This window comes from Salmo salar, chromosome 25, assembly GCF_965601325.2.
Source record: "Salmo salar chromosome 25, fSalSal1, whole genome shotgun sequence".
Classification (NCBI taxonomy): Eukaryota; Metazoa; Chordata; class Actinopteri; order Salmoniformes; family Salmonidae; genus Salmo; species Salmo salar.
The window spans coordinates 11341320-11361264 of NC_138315.1; the positions used below are offsets into that span (position 1 = coordinate 11341320).

The 19945-nt window shown below is 42.9% G+C and overlaps 1 protein-coding gene across 7 annotated transcripts in view; it reads left to right on the forward strand.

Moving 5' to 3' along the window:
- The first annotated feature begins 11400 nt into the window (after positions 1–11400).
- The window catches only part of LOC106586143 (glutaminase kidney isoform, mitochondrial-like), a 60283-nt gene continuing 51738 nt past the window's right edge, over positions 11401–19945 (forward strand). For 4 of the 7 annotated variants that reach the window (XM_014173040.3, XM_014173041.3, XM_014173042.3 and 1 more), the window contains exon 1: positions 11402–11862. In XM_014173040.3, coding sequence (XP_014028515.1) covers positions 11543–11862 — 320 coding nt within the window. In that variant the 5' untranslated portion in view covers positions 11402–11542. Of the gene's footprint in view, positions 11863–19945 lie in introns of all 7 variants that reach the window. The other 3 variants (XM_014173044.3, XM_014173045.3, XM_014173046.3) reach the window with 1 other exon arrangement.

A 19945-nucleotide genomic window follows, 5' to 3' on the forward strand; every position in this document is an offset into this window, starting at 1 on the left:
TAGAATAATAATGAAGACATCAAAACTATGAAATAACACATATGTAATCATGTAGTAACCAAAAAAGTCTTAAACAAATACAAATATATTTTATATTTGAGATTCTTCAAGGTAGCCACACTTTGCCTTGATGACAGCTTTGCACACTGGTAGCCATGCTGGTTAAGTGTGCATTGAACTCTAAATAAATCACTAAATGTCACCAGCAAAGCACCCCCACACCATCACACCTCCTCCTCCATGCTTCATGGTTGGAACCACACATGCGGATATCATCCGTTCACTTACTCTGCATCTGACAAAGACACGGTGGTTGGAACTAAAAATTGGACTCATCAGACCAAAGGACAGATTTTCACCTGTATAATGTCCATTACTCGTGTTTCTTGGCCCAAGCAAGTCTCTTCTTATTATTGGTGTCCTTTAGCAAGTGGTTTCTTTGCAGCAATTTGACCATGAAGGCCTGATTCACACAGTCTCCTCTGAACAGTTGATGTTGAGATGTGTCTGTTATTTGAACTCTGTGAAGCATTTATTTGGGCTGCAATTTCTGAGGCTGGTAACTCTAATGAACTTATCCTCTGCAGCAGAAGTAACTCTGGGTCTTCTTTTCCTGTGGCGGTCCTCATGAGAGTCACTGGTGTCGAGAGGAGTAGTCGCAGGTTTAGAATTACTACATTTATTTAAGCACCATAGATCGGGATGAAACAAAATATATCTTCATAAACAAAAAGGCAGAGAGCGAACCCAAAGTGCAAAATATAAAGTACTCAGGAAAACAAGTAACATTTACAATGATCGACAAAGACTAATGGCAGAGGGAGTATTAATACAGTGATAGAGTGGGGATTGGAACCGGGTGTGTGTAATGATGACGATACAAGTCTGGGGTTGAGGAGTGAAGGGTGTTTGCTAGCAGTAGATTCGGCAGCAGCTAGAAGGCTGGTGACGCTGAACGCCTGAGCTGGACAGGAGGGGGAGCCAAAGCGAAGGCTGGTGTTCCTGATTTACTCGTTCCACCTGCCCATTTGATTGGGGACGGTACCCGGAGGTGAGGCTGACTGTGACCCTCAGTCGTTCCATGAAGGCCTTCCAGACACGGGAGGTGAACTGAGGACCATGGTCAGACACGATGTCCTCTGGGATCCCATAGTGCCGTATGACGTGAGAGAAGAGAGCCTCCGCGGTCTGCAAGGCCATAGGGAGAGGAATCAAAGGATAGGCTTTGGAAAACCGGTCCAAACGACCAGGATGGTGGTGTGCCCCTCCAATGGGGGAAGGTCTGTGAAATAGTCCACGGAGAGATGGGACCAGGGTCGCTGTGGAACCGGCAGCGGGTGGAGTTCGCCATAGGGGAGGTGTCTCGGGACAGTGGGCAGGTGAGGGCTGCACATGGGGCATAAGGCTGTAACGTAACAAAATGTGGAACAAGTCAAGGGGTCTGAATACTTCCCGAATGCACTATATCTTGAAAACTTGATTGCTGTGACACAAAACATTTTGGGACTATGTCAAAGATTTTGGGATTCTGTTTTTCTTTAATTGTGCTTTTCACACAGGTCCCTTCACATATGTGGAATTCACTGGGATGGAAGCTCAGGGGATATCTCACCAGTGGCAATGTTATGAAAAGATCCAGAGTGAGTGTCTCAAAGGCCTGTCAGACCAGGGCTCTTGACATGCTTTCAACCCGATTATCATCCTGTGTCTGAAAGAAAATTACTGAGGACTATGTCCAAACTTCTGTTGGAGTATTAGTATGCAATGTCATGTGAATGAGTTTTTAAATGTTATGTGTGTTGGTGTGCTTTCTTGTGGTAAAAAAAATGATGCAATGGAGGCAGTTAAGAGTTGGCAGGATGGACCCTGTAAGTCCCTTAATCTCTTAAAGTAAGCCTTTATTATTTGATAAAATATTGAATTTGGCCTTTACTACTATAGCCCATAGAAAAGCATTGAATAATACATTCATCAATGGCAAAAAAGATAGTCCAAATATAAATCATAAGGTATAAGGTTTTGAAGTGTCTGTCCTATATCTAGGAGATACTGTATATATATATTTAACCCCTTCTTTTTGTTGGCACAAAACTACCTCAATACTTCCATTCATACAGTATGTATGGTTTCCTTCAGATGAATCCCGTGACACTTGTGGGGGTCGTTAGTTTGTAGGACAAACCATTTCGGACGCTACAGATGTCTTCGTGAGATGACCGATTTTCAGAATGTCTCCTGGTCTGACAAAGAGCGCTGTAGCTCTGCCACTTTCCACCACAGATGCGGAAGGCCAACATAGGCGAATGAGATGGATTGAGACGCAGCCCATGCAAAAACAGTTATCTAGCTTTAACTGATGGAATAATATATATATATATATATATATATATATATATATATATATATATATATATATATATATATTACTTTTACCCCTTTTTCTCCACAATTTCGTGGTATCCAATTGGTAGTTGCAACTCCCGTACGGACTCGGGAGAGGCAAAGGTCGAGAGCTGTGCGTCCTCCGAAACACAACCCAACCAAGCCACACTGTTTCTTGACACAATGCCCGCTTAACCCGGAAGCCAGTCACACCAATGTGTCAGAGGAAACACCGTACACCTGGCGACCGTGTCAGTGTGCATGCACCAGAACCAGGATCTCATGTGGCACAGCTAGCATTGCGGTACAGTGCCTTAGACCACTACACCACTCGGGAGGCCAAACTGATGAATTTTGATAGGGATTTTTTATTTTTTTATTACATTGACACAGGTGCGTCAATATACTCTTAAAACGGCAATATGTAACTTTTTGTGCAACCTGACCAAATCCACATAGAAATGTGTGTAATAGAGCTGTCATTCTCATTGAAAGCAAGTCTAAGAAGTGGTAGATATATTCTATGTGCGCTATTTCTATGCTTCCCGTTGATAAGTTTTGATTTTGCGTGTTTTAATTTCGGTTTTGTACACCAGCTCAAACAGCTGAATATATAATATTTTTGGTTAAGGAAAATATATTTCACAGCGGTTTAGATGGTACAATGACTCACTATACTTGCTTGTTTTGTCACATAAACTGAAATTAGGCGAACTATTAGAATCTTACCAACCTGGAAATGACAGAGTGATTTTCTGCATAGTTCCTCTTTAAGGATGAGTATCTCTTTGAGGAGCTTGGTTGCAGAGCCTGGCTATGAGTAATCTATCTACATTGATTCTGTCCCACATGTGATAAAGGCACTGCTTGCAGAAATGTGCATGGAGATTGTACGGTTTATATCCAAGGCCATCCTGGAGGTCATAATCCCTGCAATTCTATGTTTTGTACGGATATCTCCAGTATCTGTTAAGTCTCTGAAAGGAGATCATCTAGCACAAGCCTGAAGGTCTGCAAAAGGGGCAGCTGTCACGTCTACTCCCGCTCCCCCTCTCCGGCGCTCGTCGTCGCCAGTTTATTCATTATTACGCACACCTGCCACCATCGTTACACGTACCTGCGATTCATGAGACTCACCTGGACTCTATCACCTTCCTGATTACCTCCACTATATCTGTCACTACCTTTGGTTCTTTTCCCAGGCATTATTGACTCTGTGTTTCATGTCTGTACGCTACTCTTGTTTTGGGCTATGTGCCGATATTTATTAAATTCACTCACTGTACTTGCGTCCTGTTTCTTAGCGTACACGTTACAGCAGCGACAAGTCCATCTCAAGGTCTCTTATGCCCACATTAAGCTCCTCTCCTAATGGGTATGTTCAATAGTTCTGTAACCTAATGGGGACTATGTTTCACTTAACTATTCAGATGCCAATTTTGGGAAAATGTTTTATCTGTAATACATTTTTCTCATAATGACCAATATTATTGAATGATGTATTAATGTGACTACAGTGTCTATTGAAGATGTCATGCTGTATTTGTATTCTCAAAGGTTTCAGAAAGTGTTGCGAAGGACACTGGGAGATGAGTGTTCAGTAAATCATCTGAGTCTCTCAGTGACTTTTTGGGGATCACTGAGGACAGTTTCCTCCGTAGTGTTGAGGATTCATTCAAAGTCACTGAATGTCCTTGGCATCCCAAGAGAAGGCCAGTTAGACACTCAACTCTATCCCGGGTGACGTGTCAAAGGCGAACGCCATAATCTCGGTGGCCATCAACTCCCATCTCTGGGTGAATGTCCCCTTTCATTTTTGCCAGTGGTGGTTTCTCCAGCACCAAGGTGGTTGAGGAGCTGGTGTTTTCTTGACCTTTCAGATGCTAACTAATGAACAGTGCATGGAGCAGAGTGTTTTCAGAGAGGATGATGTTAAAGTGGATATTACATATTTAACATGTCATGACAGCCCTCAGTGACACTTTGATCTGCAGCGATAAGGAGGAAAATGATCCCGAGAAGAGGGAACTGCTTTGTGGTGGTGCTGACAATATGAAGCTCTTCGCATCTCGTAAAAGTTTTGAGATGATAAAACCGAGTGCAATATCAAAGGTGCCAAATCTAGCATTAGTCTGTCAACAAAGTATGGACACTACTCACTGAGGAATTTCAGACCAAGGCCACTGAAACAATCAAGAAGACTGTCAAAAGATTCAGGGGTTGTACATGTTCTGGTTCTGTCATCTAGTCCAACTCCTAGTATAGGAGAGATTGGCGACTTTATGGAAAGCAGGTCTGCTGTAATTGACCTTGAGGCCTCTGAGTTGATAAGTGTCCATGTTGGAAACAAAAGGTAATCTTACACAGTCCATCAGAACATCCTGCTCTCCAGCACAGAGTGAGCAGATATTTATTGAAAACCATCAAAGATCTGGTCTAGCACTAATGGTTGTAACGACCACATGAAGAATACGCTGAAGAGGCTTCTTACCTGTCCAGAAAAACGGGATCTCTTATGTACATTTGTGAAGCCCACAAAATATATTATTTTAACAAAGGCTACAACTTTGTGCCCGGATGTCGGTCATTCCAGTAATGGTGAGGCTGACTTATCACTCTTTCTTGTAAACCACTTGATCATTTCATAACGCCCAGCGTGTCCTCATCCATGAATGAACAAAAAGGACAATGTCAGCTCAACCTCTCTTGGCTCTCAAAGTATTTACAAGACCAAGTTCTCCTTGACACCACAAAAGAGCTTGCCTGCCAGGTTCTGCTTTTGTATAATATTGAGGTGACGGAGGAATACTCATCTTCTGTTGAAGGGAGTGATTCTGAAGTGTCTCTGGAGGCCATTATTTTTGTGGATGACATCATGTCTGACTTGAATGATTTCACCAGTTCTTGTTCCCCCTTACATCTTAGTAGTTTGACAGTGAGCAATGTCCCTCTGAACTCCTTCACTTGGTCTGCAGGACAGCACAGCTAAAAGATCAGTCTGTGAATCTACCCAAAGTCTTCCAGTTATAAATATTAAGGAACTGCCCGTTCTGTGGTTCCAGACAAAGGCTAGAATGGCAGTAAGTGAAGACCTGAGATCTGTCAACCACTCTACAAAAAGCTTACTGGGAGACTCTGAAGCTTCTAAATTACTGGACATATTTGTGACAGATGTGGTGACTACTGTCAGTCATGTGCCTGTATGACCTGAACAATCTCAGAATTTCAAAGTGAGCACCCTTTCTGCTGCTCATATTATACATCACAGATTTTGAGAAATGCTGAGGTGGTTTCTCACTCCCTGCCAACAGTCTGTAAAGATGATGAGACTCCCAAACAGGCTCCTAGTGAGTTTAGATTATCAGGTGTCTTGTAGCAGTGACTCTCTGGAAACCAGACCTTCAAACCTGCACCAAGGAGCTCATTAGTCAGATCCTCACTCTGTATCCGCTGAGGAATCCATGGAGGAATGCATAAAAAGCGACGTAGAAGACCCGTCTAAGCTTTTGGATTATGTTGTTTCTCGGATTCACTTCCTTGCTGCATCCAGATCATATTCACCTCTTGATGGCTGTGCTGTCAATACACAGGCCTCTTTGCATGGTGAGATCAACAATAATGAAGGGAAAGTATCCGCAGCCTTTGATAAAATCTTCACTGAGGCGTTTCGAACTAAAGCTTCATGTGGTGGGTGGAATCCTTCAATCAGGGTTGCTTGACATTCTAAATATGAGCCTTCATGGTAGAAGTGCAGGGATTTGTGCAGAGTCAAATAATAATGGTGATGCTATAGATGTCAATCTTTCAAAAGACCTGTAACACCATCTACTTCTTCACACCCATTCTGCAGCCTCCAACACTGTCATAACCCTCGCTAAAGACCTTGCGCTTCACCCAGATGACTAAATTGTCTGTTGTAGTGTCTGGCCAGTTAGAGACCCCTGTCAGCTTCAAGCCTTCCTGTCAATGTTCACAACAGGGCCAATGTGAAAGAAAATTTGGCCAGGCACTGTTAACCTTTTCAACTGTGTGTTCACCAAGGTCAAGGAATTTCTTTGCCCAGCAACAACTGTTCCTCCTAGACAATGTGTCTGAGGCCCCCAAACATGCTGAATCTGTGTGCAGAACTCCTACACAACTAAGTAGCAGTGAATATGAAGGCAGCCAGAACAGCATGGCAACTCATTCCAAACCCTTAATAGGTCAGATTCTATTGGCAATCCAGAGGAGTGTCCAAGTCTGAGGTAGGTCTATTGACTTGTTCCATCGTGGGCTCCATGTTGGAGGATGTTGACATGGTGAGTACAGACAGTAGGCATGACCTGGGGACACATCACACGTCATCCACAGACCTCCCTGTCCATCAACTCTGCCAAAGCCAGAGGTTCCCAGAAGGATTTTGAATTCTCGGCCAGGCACTACAGTCCCCAATGAGTGGCCTGTTGAAAGTTATTGTCTTATCATTAGCAGTTCTGCCATCTCCATTATATCCTCATAGGTTTACTGTGACACAGAGCTTGTTCACCAATATAATGGTCAATCAGGTCATGGATGCCTGGTCAGTAGCATCTGATTCAACAGAGCAATTAGCAGAGTTGATTAAAAGAATCAATGGGTCTTCCCCAACTGATGCTGGAACACCTGACTCTGGAAGTCAGGCTCACATGACCACTAGGCGTTGGTCTAGTGACAAATCATTGCCTAGGCCCTCTCTGACTGGCAGTAGCAGACCCAATTGTGGAACTTTGGATATTGATGTTTTAGGAGAAGTGGAATCCAAGATTGATGACAAAGATGTGGAGATGTCTAGTCTCTCTGCAACCATCTGCCATGGACTCTGCCACAAATATGACTTCAAGCAACCGAGACAATGCCAATGATGCATCTTCCCCAAATCTGCCATTTGACGCCACAAGCAATGACTACACCTCTTTGATCCTTTTACTGATTGTTAGATTGTTGTCGAAGATTAGTCCTGTCACATTACTGGAATCCTTTGACATTGGTGAAACATCAACAGTTCTAACAAATATGATTTTGTCAGTTCTGTGGCACCCCAGGCCTTGAACCAACTCAAGCCTACCCCCAGAATCTCTGGAAAATGTAAGTTTTTCAAGACTGTCTCCAAAGGGCTTCTTCAAGAATTTGGGTCAGAAGATGCTCCAGATTGCAATGAAGTCAACGGATTCTGCATTATGACGCCCAGGTCAAGTCATTAACTAGGGAACTACTAACCAAATGCAATAAGGCTAGCTCTTCATCTTCCTCCATGACTCCGTTGTCCTGAGACAATGCACTTGGCATTGAGGTAGGTCATTCTGGGCCTCCAACGACTGGTGAAAAGGGAGCAAGATCCAACTTTCTCTGTGGACTCTACCCAAAGATACATGAGTCATAAAAATATATAGATAGTATGATGGTAAACACTAGTGCTATGCATTTTGTGTGCGATTTCTCCCACTGTACAAATGACTGAAAGCTGGGTAACAAACAAAGGTCAACAAGAACCACTGCACTCCAACTTCCCAGAACCAGACCTCTGCAGTCAGTGAAACGGGTACATCAATACACTCAAATGAACTTCTCATAAATTGAGGGTGTGCCTTAGCTTATAGGCACAATTGTTACAGTATCGCAGCATCTACATTAGGAGATAAAATGTGTTCTGTATGTTTTTGAGTCCTCCTTCAAAAACAAGATGCTCAAGGGTTTCTTACATACATTTGTAAATTATGTAGAATATTAAAATTTAAATGAATAATACAATACTAATTATTCACATTTGTGGACTTTTGAATGCACATATGCCCAGGGAGACACCATGTAACGTCCTGACCATAGTAAGTTGTTATTTTCTATGGTAGGTCAGGGCGTGACAGCGGGGTTTTCTAATTTAGTTTTTCTATGTTATGTTCTAGTTAGGATGCTCTCGATGGTGCAGTTGTAGAACCTTTTGAGGATCTGAGGACCCATGCCAAATATTTTCAGTCTCCTGAGGGGGAATAGGTGTGGTCGTACCCTCTTCACTACTGTCTTTGTGTGTTTGGACCATGATAGTTTATTGGTGATGTGATGACCAAGGAACTTGAAGCTCTCAACCTGGTCCACTACAGCTCCATTGATGAGAATGGGGGTGTGCTCAGCCCTCCTTTTCCTGTAGTCCACGATCATCTCCTTTGTCTTGATCACGTTGAGGGAGCGGTTGTCCCGTCACCACACTGCCAGGTTTCTGACCTCCTCCCTATAGGCTGTCTCATCGTTGTCGGTGATCAGGCCTACCACCGTTGTCATCTGCAAACTTAATGATGGTGGTGGAGTTGTGCTTGGCCACACAGTCATGGGTGAACAGGGAGTACAGGAGGCCTCTTTTTATTTCTCACACAGCACTTTAACAGTGAGCCAACAAGACTGTATTGTACATTCTTAAGATATTTTGGTGCTGACAGAGTATTGTCCAATTTTAAAATGTCAGGATGGGAATTGACACTATTTGACTAGCTGGGGGGTAGTAGTGGTAGTATAGTTGCTACAAAAACCATTGTAGCATTATATTTATTTAACTACGCAAGTCCGTTAAGAACAAATTCTTATTTACAATGACGGCCTACCAAAAGATCGACTATGGGGGCTGGGATTAAAAATAAATATAGGACAAAACGCATCACGACAAGACAACACTACATAAAGAGCGACCTAAGACAACATAGCAAGACAGCAACACATGACAACACAGCATGGTAGCAGCACAACATGGTAGCAGCACAAAACATGGTACAAATATTATTTGGCACAGACAACAGCACAAAGGGCAAGACGGTAGATACAACAATACATCACATAAAGCAGCCACAACGGTCAGTAAGTGTCCATGATTGAGTCTTTGAATGAAGAGATTTTGAGTTTTTTGCAGCTCGTTCCAGTCGCTAGCTGCAGCGAACTGAAAAGAGGAGCGACCCAGGGATGTATGTGCTTTGGCAACCTTTAACAGAATGTGACTGGCAGAACGGGTGTTGTATGTGGAGGATGAGGCCTGCAGTAGATATCTCAGATAGGGGGGAGTGAGGCCCAAGAGCGTCTTATGAATAAGCATCAACCAGTGGGTCTTGCGATGGGTATACAGAGATGACCAGTTTATAGAGTGCAGTGATGTGTCATATAAGGAACATTGGTGTCAAATCTGATGGCCGAATGGTAAAGAACACCTAGCGCTCGAGAGCACCCTTACCTGCCGATCTATAAATTACATCACCGTAATCTAGCATGGGTAGGATGGTCATCCGAATCAGGGTTATAACAGTGTGCTTATAGATATATGCACATTTCCCTGTGAGATGGCAGTGCGAGACCATTACAATATCTACACTTAAAGTAATTGCAGTACCTATTCTAAAGGAGAGGGGGCACCCTTTTGTCTCTAATCACATACATACCAGTTAGTGGCACCCTCGGAAAGAATTTAATGGCAAAGGAGTGAGATATTTCTAGAAAAGGAACGGATGTGACGCATGCCTCAGAACTCTGTAACCACAGAAGCAAATGAGCTCATAGTGTCAGTGTGAGAGTACTCTTTCAAAAGGAAACCCCTTTAAATCGTCTCCCTTACTCTCTCCATTGACAGAAATGGGTTAGTTGATCTTAGGTTTTATAAGGTAGTAAAATATACACCCTTATGGTGGTGAATAATGGTTCATGCAGTGTTCCAGCCCACATAGTATGAGACTCTAACCCAGTGATGAGTTGGCACTGTGAGAACTTAACTCCAACACTAACTTTCACTATATCAGCTGATCAACTGATAGTAGCTAGACAGGAAGTGCACTTTATTGCACACTGAAGAAAGAGTGAGAAAGGTGTGTGGTGGGGGGAGAGAATACAGTAACACCTTATTTGAAAGTAAAGTGCCTCTCCTTCTCGCCATCCTTCCCCTTTTCTCTTCTACAGCCATCAGTGATAAGAGGCGTTGCCCTAAAACGGTCAGCAATCCAGTTTCCTAATTTGGGCACCTCATCTGCATGTAGTGTTTTCCAGTGGTGCTGCCTTGCCATCACAGCAAGAGGCAAAGCTATATAATACATCATCAGGAATGTGATCCCGTGGGACTGATCCAGCCAATGTCACGTAATTTGAGAGAATGTGTGATGTATAGGATGGTCATCAAGGTCATACTGTTCATTATTCAGTCAAGTTTTATTGTCACCGGCACAAGTACAGTGAAATAGAAGTCAACCTTTCCTTCTATGAGAGGGCTGACTGAACAATATAGAAGCCTCTTCTCTGTTTCTCACACAGCACTTTAACAGTGAGCCAACAAGACTGTCCAATAAATTCCTAAGATATTTTGGTGCTGACAGAGTATTGTCCAATTTAAAATGTCAATCTAAGTATGCCACATTCCAAGGTTAAGGATGGGAACTGACACTGTATGTGTCCAGCTGGGGGAAAGAGAGTCTGCATCAATCTGTCTCTCCCAGTAGACAAGGGTTTGTTGTCACAACTTGATTAGAATGATTTGCTACTGCTCCATGGCTGAAGGATAATAGCTGAGCTTTTATGTTTTACTCCTGAGCGTAGTCTAATAATGTAAGCCTATCATTAGATAATGTACATTTGTTTCCATTCATCATCTATGTTTTATTGAAAGTCTTTCAAGATATCCATAAATTAAGTTACAATTAAAAGAGCAATTAAAGCTACGCTAGACCTAGCTACCGTAACATTTTCTATACTAACTGAATGACCTCCACATGGGACGTCATCCTTGTTTTGAACAGTATTTTTATGAATTGTGTGATTAAAGTTTCACATACATTCTGGGAAATAAATCGGTATTCGGCACGCGCAATAACTTTCATCAACGCCGTTGAATAATTAAAATATTCCCCGCCGCTAGGGAACAGCAATTCGTCAGAGGAAATGATGCAGGACAAAATTATGATAGAAACCAAGACCAGCCAATCCGCCATAAAGACACTTCCACCAATAGGATATTTGGGGGGCGTAAAATAAGGGGTTTTATTCATTTTACAACGCCAGTACATTACAGTGCTAGTCATCGCCCACTCTGAATGTTAACGTGGTACAGTGACTTGCCTATCTTTCAATTTCGGGTTTTAGGATTTTTCAGGCAGAAATTCTCCTCAACTTGCTCGAAAGGATTGAAATGTTACAGTTTAGGTTTTCGGCAGTGCTGAAGGAGTTGTTTCAATCCAACCTAAAGCGCCCTTTGACAGGTATTACAAGAAATAAAACGTCGTTACCAATCCACTACTGCTCCAGCAACGCCTCTCTTGATGTCAAAGTCAGCTTCAAATTGAAGCTTCTCCATGCCGGTGTCCACCGCCCTTTGCTTTGCGCCGCACCTGGGACCCGGACCTACTGCACGAAGACCGAAGGTGCTGCTATACCTGTGACCGAAAGTGCTATACCGGTGACCGACCAGGAGAAGAAAGATGAGACTGCCAAAGAAGCAGCGACGGAGAAGTAAGTTGAAGGCATGTGGGTGGGCTCCACATTATCCACAAATTGTAGAATTTGTCATAGTCTAAACTAGCCTATGAATATTTGCCCGTAGCCTGCTATTTTTTAGAACAAGGCGCGCCTAATGGTGGCTTTATATTTCATTTATTACAAAGCGTAGGCTAATTATTCCATTAGCTAGCCAGTCACGATCCTGGGCTAAGCCACTCTAATCAAATAACGTTACATTATTGGTCTCATACAAATATTTTGCCGACGTTATTGAAGGTGTAATTAAATGGGTTTTTTTTAAAAAGTGTCCGCCATAGTAGTACGGTGTCCCTGGAGCAAATGAGGGTTAAGTGCATTGCTCAAGGGTATATCGACAGATTTATTTTCACCTTGTCGGCTCAAGTATTCGAACCAGCGACCTTTTGGTTACTGGTCCAATGTTATAACCGCTAGGCTGCCTGCCGCCATACTGTCCTTATAAACATGTAATACACTTTGGTGGTAAAATAACTTAGGGGCTCGTTAATTCTACATCAAATAACAAACGTTGTCGAACGTGTATCCACTTTTTCAGTTCTTACAGTGTAGCATGCTTACCTCGATAAGGCCTCTGTAAGAGCGCACGTTTGTTTCCCTCGTGGGAAGTGTACGTTTGTTTTTGTATTTAAAAAAAAAAGTCACCTTTATTTAATTAGGCAAGTCAGTTTAAGAACAAATTCTTATTTACAATGGCGGCCTACCAAACGGCAAAAGGCCTCCTGCGGGGATGGGGGGGCTGGGATTAAAAATAAAAACACATTAAATAAAAATATAGGACAAAACACGCATCACAACCAGAGAGACAACATTACATAAAGAGAGACCCAAGACTACAACATAGCTACATAGCTGTTATCAAATGGCTCCAGTCCAAGATTGGCTTTGACTTTGTCAACATGGCACCTTAGGAATGTCAATTGTCATTCCCTTTCAATAAACACAGCCCATAGAAAGAAAAAGTTGTTTATCTTACTGCCAAAACAGAAAAATTGTGTTTTTCCATGACGCCTGATTGCAAACAAGTGACATGATAGGCAAGGCCTACTCCTGATACAGGTACATTTGAATTATGACGCTTTCATAAAGAGTGGAAATACACATACTTCGACATGTAGAATGGGAGTCATAGTGGAAAGTGGCTTTCGAGTATTAGCCGACAGACTTAGCTCATCTTTGCAGATGCCTCCCCCATGGATCCCTATGCAACGCCTTTTCCAGCATGACTCACTACTAAAGAATGCATTGTAGCCTACGGCAACACTGGCGTCAATCTGCTGTTCTTCTTTCCGCTACACTTTTCACTTAATACTTAACCTTTTTAAATGACTCACCAACAACTTGTGAAACAACAGTTGCTCATATGAAAGATTACTTGGCACCATAGTTTATCTATAGCCAAAGAGGAACTGTAATGTACTTATCTCGAAGTAGACACTCCATTTGAAGTTTCGACTGGGAGGAGAGGGCACAAGGTGTTCTTGATTGACCGTTTGTATAGGGTTATAAATAAGTTAATGCCTAATCTTAAGAACTTTTTTTTTTCTTAATGCCTGTAAGCCAGTGTGTGATGCGTTTTAATCAGTGGCCTCATTTCTTTGTGTGTGTGTGTGTGTGTGTGTTGAGAGGGCAGACACACAAGGTGTGTGTTTGATAAGCATGTTGGGGGTGGGCTGGGATGGGCTGCTGGTGGCGTAAGAACAGTATAAACGCCTGATCTATTGAGTGCCAGTGTCAGGTGACACACACACACACTTGCATAGGAGTGTTGTAAATATGGGCATTGCCTGGCCTAAATACAGACACACACACACACACGCTCGCCTACAGTTGCTGCTGCTGTAACACAGTGAGGGGATGTGCCCATTGAGAGGTCCGTTCCACCTCAGGCAGGGAACCCTACCCGTGGCCTAGGTCATGTTCCAGACTCATCCCCAGGAAATCAATGCACACAGTCCTCGTTTACTTAGACTATGGACTGCATAGAGGCCCAGGGGAGGGGGAGGGAGGGAGGGAGAGAGAGAGAGAGAGGGAGAGAGAGGGGGAGGGAGGGAGAGAAAGAGATGTATGTTTTCATGGTATTAGTACTAGCAGGGGGGGGGGGGGGTCATGAGGGATATGATGTGAGAAAGGTATGACGTTAGTGCTATGTGGATGTTTTATAGTGAACTTATATGAGCATGCTCCTCACTGCTCCAACTGTTCACAGCTGCAGTACATAGAGCAGGCTTTACATGTACAGTTGGATCCTACTGAGGAGACCTCGTGAGACAAGGATGTTATTGAAATCTGGAAAGAAAAGGAGGAACTAAAGCAAATGCCGTTCTACGACTTATACAGTAAAGAGGGTGCAGTCAAGAAGTTAGTGACTGTTTATTACACACGGTCAAGTAGCACGTTACAATGCTTGAATAGTTTTTCGCTTGTAAAGTAAGGTAACTGTTTGGCATTAGTCGTATAGCCTAGTCTAGTTAATGCACAATTAAAGGGGACTTAAAGAAAAAAAATCTGTGGTCGTTTTTTTTTTTTACCTCAAAGTTGGTCTTCTGATGTGATTTAAGCATTGACATGATGCAGAACATCAGTTTTTGTTGTTTATATTGGGAGTAATTAATAAAATGGCAGGAAAAATAAAACAAAGAACTGCTAATTTTATGGGGCCCCCTTAGAGTTGTTTATTAACCATTATGTTACCAGGTATATTGACAGAAAATGCATATATTGTACCCTAAGGACAAGGGGAAGAGTTTCAGGGTAGAGGAGAAGAATGTGCTTATTTTTTAGCTTGGGACATATATATATTTTTTTTAATTAGCTCTCATGCTAGAAAAGGTTGGAGACCCCTGAACTAGGGCCATAAAAATACTTTAACTGTTACAAATATAACATCGGTTCAGACCTCAGACTAACTATTTTTAGAGCTCTACCCCCAAAAGAATGTGTAATGTGAGCTCTGTTGATGGGGTTGAGAAGCTGGTTTGCGGTGCATGAAACTGAAGTGGCAGAGTTTGTCTCTGTCACTCTGACAGAGAAAATGGGAAAGGGAAAGTGGGATACCTAGTCAGTTGTACAACTGAATGCCTTCAACTGAAGTGTGTCTTCCGCATTTAACCCAACCCCTCTGAATCAGGAGTGCAATGAGTCAGTGATGCAATGAGTCAGTGATGCAATGAGTCAGTGATGCAATGAGTCAGTGATGCAATGAGTCAGTGATGCTCACTAGTCCTTTTAAAGGGGATTGCTTGCTCCACAGACAGACATCTCTCTCACAGCCTCAACATGTGCGTCACATGTGGCTTACAAGGACAGTACTTCGTTTTCTAATGAAGGCAGAAAACCGCAGGCCTCAATGGTGGCATTTTACCCCAATGCCAATGCTTTATTAATTTTTATCGTAGCCGCAGCAACTTCCAATTGTCCTGTAGTTCATGGATTTGACTAAAATCCACTGCGTCACAGGCAATGCATGTAAATGCAGATTCACAAACTCCCTAGACTCGGCACATTGCATTTATGTAACAAAAATGGGTTACTGAGATGCGAAAGAAAGAGCAGATGAGAAGAGTGTGTGTGTGGTGCATGTTGCAGGCGGATGGGGTGATTAGCTGTCAGCAACAGCAGCATCTGGGTAAAGATGGCGCGCAGATCTCATGTGAGGATTCAGCTCATAGAAGGCAAGACTAGACACTGGCAGGTTAAACTATTTTATAAAGTACAGTGGCTTGTCAAAGTATTCACCCCCTTTGGCATTTTTCCTATTTTGTTGCCTTACAACCTGGAATTTAAATTTATTTGAGGGTTTGTATCATTTTGATTTACACAACATGCCTACCAATTTAAAGATGGAAAATATGTTTCATTGTGAAACAGACAAGAAATAAGACAAAAATTGAAAACTTGAGCGTATATAACTATTCACCCCCCAAAGTCAATACTTTGTAGAGCCACCTTTTGCAGCAATTACAGCTGCAAGTCTCTTGGGGTATGTCTATAAGTTTGGCGCATCTAGCCACTGGGATTTTTGCCCATTCTTCAAGGCAAAACTGCTCCAGCTCCTTCAAGTTGGATGGGTTCCGCTGGTGTACAGCAATCTTTAAGTCATACCACAGATTCTCAATTGGATTGAGGTCTGGGCTTTGACTAGGCCATTCCAAGGCATTTAAATGTTTCCCCTTGAACCACGTGAGTGTCGCTTTATCAGTATGCTTAGGGTCATTGTCCTGTTGGAAGGTGAACCTCCGTCCCAGTCTCAAATCTCTGGAAGACTGAAACGGGTTTCCCTCAAGAATTTTCCAGTATTTAGTGCCATCCATCATTCCTTCAATTCTGACCGGTTTCCCAGTCCCTGCCGATGGAAAAACATCCCCCACAGCATGATGCTGCTACCACCATGCTTCACTGTGGGGATGTTAATCTTGGGGTGATGAGAGGTGATGGGATGGCCAAAAAGCTCAATTTTAGTCTCATCTGACCAGAGTACCTTCTTCCATATGTTTGGGGAGTCTCCCACATGCCTTTTGGCGAACACCAAACGTGTTTGCTTATTTTTTTTTCTTTAAGCAATGGCTTTTTTTCTGGCCACTCTTCCGTAAAGCCCAGCTCTGTGGAGTGTATGGCTTAAAGTGGTCCTATGGACAGATACTCCAATCTCCGCTGTGGAGCTTTGCAGCTCCTTCAGGGTTTTATTTGGTCTCTTTGATGCCTCTCTGATTAATGCCCTCCTTGCTTGGTCTGTGAGTTTTGGTGGGCGGCCCTCTCTTGGCAGGTTTGTTATGGTGCCATATTCTTTCAATCTTTTAATAATGGATTTAATGGTGCTCCGTGGGATGTTCAAAGTTTCAGATATTTTTTTATAACCCAACCCTGATCTGTACTTCTCCACAACTTTGTCCCTGACCTGTTTGGAGAGCTCCTTGGTCTTCATGGTGCCCCTGGTTTAGTGGTGTTGCAGACTCTGGGGCCTTTCAAAACAGGTGTGTGTGTGTATATATACTGAGATCATGTGACAGATCATGTGACACTTAGATTGCACACATGTGGACTTTATTTAACTAATTATGTGACTTCTGAAGGTGATTGGTTGCACCAGATCTTATTTAGGGGCTTCATAGCAAATGGGGTGAATACATATGCACGCACCACTTTTCCGCTTAGAATTTTTTTTGACACAAGTAATTTTTTTCACTTCACCAATTTCGACTATTTTGTGTATGTCCATTACATGCAATCCAAATAAAAATCAATTTAAATTACAGGTTGTAATGCAACAAAATAGGAAAAACTCCAAGGGGGGTGAATACTTTAGCAAGACACTGTGCATTCCGAAAGTATTCAGACCCCTTCCGTTTTTCCACATTTTGTTACGTTACAGCCTTATTTTAAAATTGATTAAATAAAAGCAACACTTGTTGGTTACAATTTGCTATGCTTATCTAATGGTTTCATTCTCCTATCAGTGTAAGGGCTATTTCTTATGACGAGACAAACATCCAACATTTTGTATTTCTCCCAGTACTGTTTGTAGCACCAGAAAGGTCAGTGTAATATTTCCTTATCAGCCTGGCTAAGTATTTGTCCACTACAGAGCATTGGTACAGGATAAGAGCCTTGGAGCAGAATGGCAGTCTTACTGGGGCTATCTGCAAAATGCACACTTATGTGGAATACACATTTGTGTAGGCGTTCATAATTTGCCGTATACACTCTTGTGCTACACAAACTTGTGCCGTACCCACACACTTATGTAATATCTGTGCAGTATAAACACTTGTGCAGTATACATACTTGTAGAGGATACACTTATGCCGGCATATACACGCTAGCTGGGTGAGTAGTTAAGGTCACTAACTTCCCGGGTGCTCAAATAAGTCAACCTGAACATTGGTGGAACATGCCTAAGTAAGTTTTAAATAGAACAAACCTCCTCCAGGTTCCTCTGTGTGCTCTCTCAAAGAGATCCACAAAAACTACTCGGAATGACCGGGCCTACAGGAGATTCTTCAGACTATTGAATCAAGTCGAATAATCCTCTTGAGCAGTGAACATTTTTTGTTCCATAAATGTACTCTGGTGGAGATTGCTTGACTGAGCAATACGGTTCTGTGTAGTGCCGTGTGGAGGTCATTAGCGTAGTATCAGTTCTCCCAGGATGCTGTAGACTAGCCGGGTCGGGGGTGGGGGGTGGTTTGACTGGTGGACTGCTGCTCTTTCGCCTAATGAGAGGAGTGTGTATGACAGCGGGCCTACACACACACTGCTCATTGTGTGAGAGGCAACTGAGTGTGAAGACTAGACTGGCCTTTGTTGGCATCCCCAGAGGCTCCCTCCCTCCTTTTCTTTTTTTTTCTTCTCTTCCCCTCTTTTTTTTTCCTCCAACAGACTCGGTGGATAGCTACGCAGTTAGAGGCCAGCTAGCCTGGTTGCCATCTAGCCTACAGCTCATACAGTGCTTAATATGTTTGTGTTTACGTTTGCTTCCCCTGGTTCCTTCCGCCATGATGTGACCCGTGTCCCATTTATAGTAAGGGATTAGGCTTGGTAGGAAGCTAGATTTATGCTACAGGACCGGAAGCTATTACAGTACTAAAGATGAGGGGATAAAGCCGTTAGCTCTGAGTCACCCTGCATGCCTTCTACTGGAAGTAATAAACCAGCTAAGTTGGCATAGTGTAAAATCACATACAACCCATAAAAACACAGACAAAACATTTGCACAGACACATTCTGTACATCCATTAAAACATGCAAGCATCCAAACACGTGCCTACTACACAGGATGCACAATTATTTCTTTCCCAACACAAACTATTCTCAGCTACAGCCCAAATTGGGAAACATCTCTGAGAGCAATTTGTCATGATAAACTCACAATACAATAGTGGTGAAGTCAGAGGCTTAGACTGGAAATGAAACCAGTCATTATAGCATTAAGTGAGGTGTGGCAGGCTGGGTCAGGTGAGCAGAGTTATTTACAGTGGAGTGTGGCGGTGGTGAGCGCTGTCTTACCCAGCCGCTTCTGAGTCCTAGCTTTTGGAACCCGATCTCCGCAGGTGCCCGGGGACCCGCGTCAGTGAAAGAGGGAAGGAAGAGGTGAAAGCCCCAGAGAACAGGAGTAAGAATAGAGGATTGTGGCATTAATGGGGAAGCCATAATGGAGGGAAATGATGCGAGGAAGGAGTGTTGGCAGAGTGGCCATTGCCGCCCGTTTTTGTTCTGTATTGCTCATAGTGGATTTGAGCAAATGCAATGTTACAATGCCCAAAGTCTTCTATTGGAGGAATGACATGTTCCATAATAACAACGTGTGTATTAGGACACATGGTGGCTATTTAGGGTTTGTTGAAATTGTTTGCCCCAGTTGGCCTTTGCCTGGGCCAGCTCAAAGGAAAAGTAATATTGGCCACAGAAGTATGGAAAGTATGATATGCAGTAATATAGGGCCAGGACGATACCAGTATAGCAATCTTTTTTTCCATGGGAAAAATTAAAACACAAAGCAGACCGAACACTTTTGTCCTTTTTAAAAACCTGCTGTATGTAAAATATTGTGTGGTATGGCTTGGAAAATAAATAATTGCGACTCTGGATGACAACATAATGTTTGTTTCCAACATTAGGGCTGTTTTCCTAAAGAAGTTAAACCCGCTTCGTGTTTTGTTTCCTTGACACGATACCAACGAGTATCGCGATACTGGTATCATCCCGGCCCTACAGTAAAGTTTACATGCACTTCCCTCATCTGTCTGTGACCACGTCAGAAAGCTTGTCCACGTCTCCCGTTTTTAGACGTGGAGTGCGTTTTAATCCACTGCATTTCTACTGCAGGTGTTTGCTGTGTGGAAGAGGTTTTCTCAGACCGCTGTTTGTGTGTAGCCTTAAAGCAGAATGCCTGCATCAGCAGTTCTAATTCTAGAATACAGTGTCTCTCTCTCTCTCTCTCTCTCTCTCATTCACTCTCATTCACTCTAAAAGAATAAACACTCGAGCCTGCGCCCAGGCAACCTCGTCCTCAGATGGGCAAACACACTGGAATAGTTTCTCAGGCCCGGTCGATTAGCAG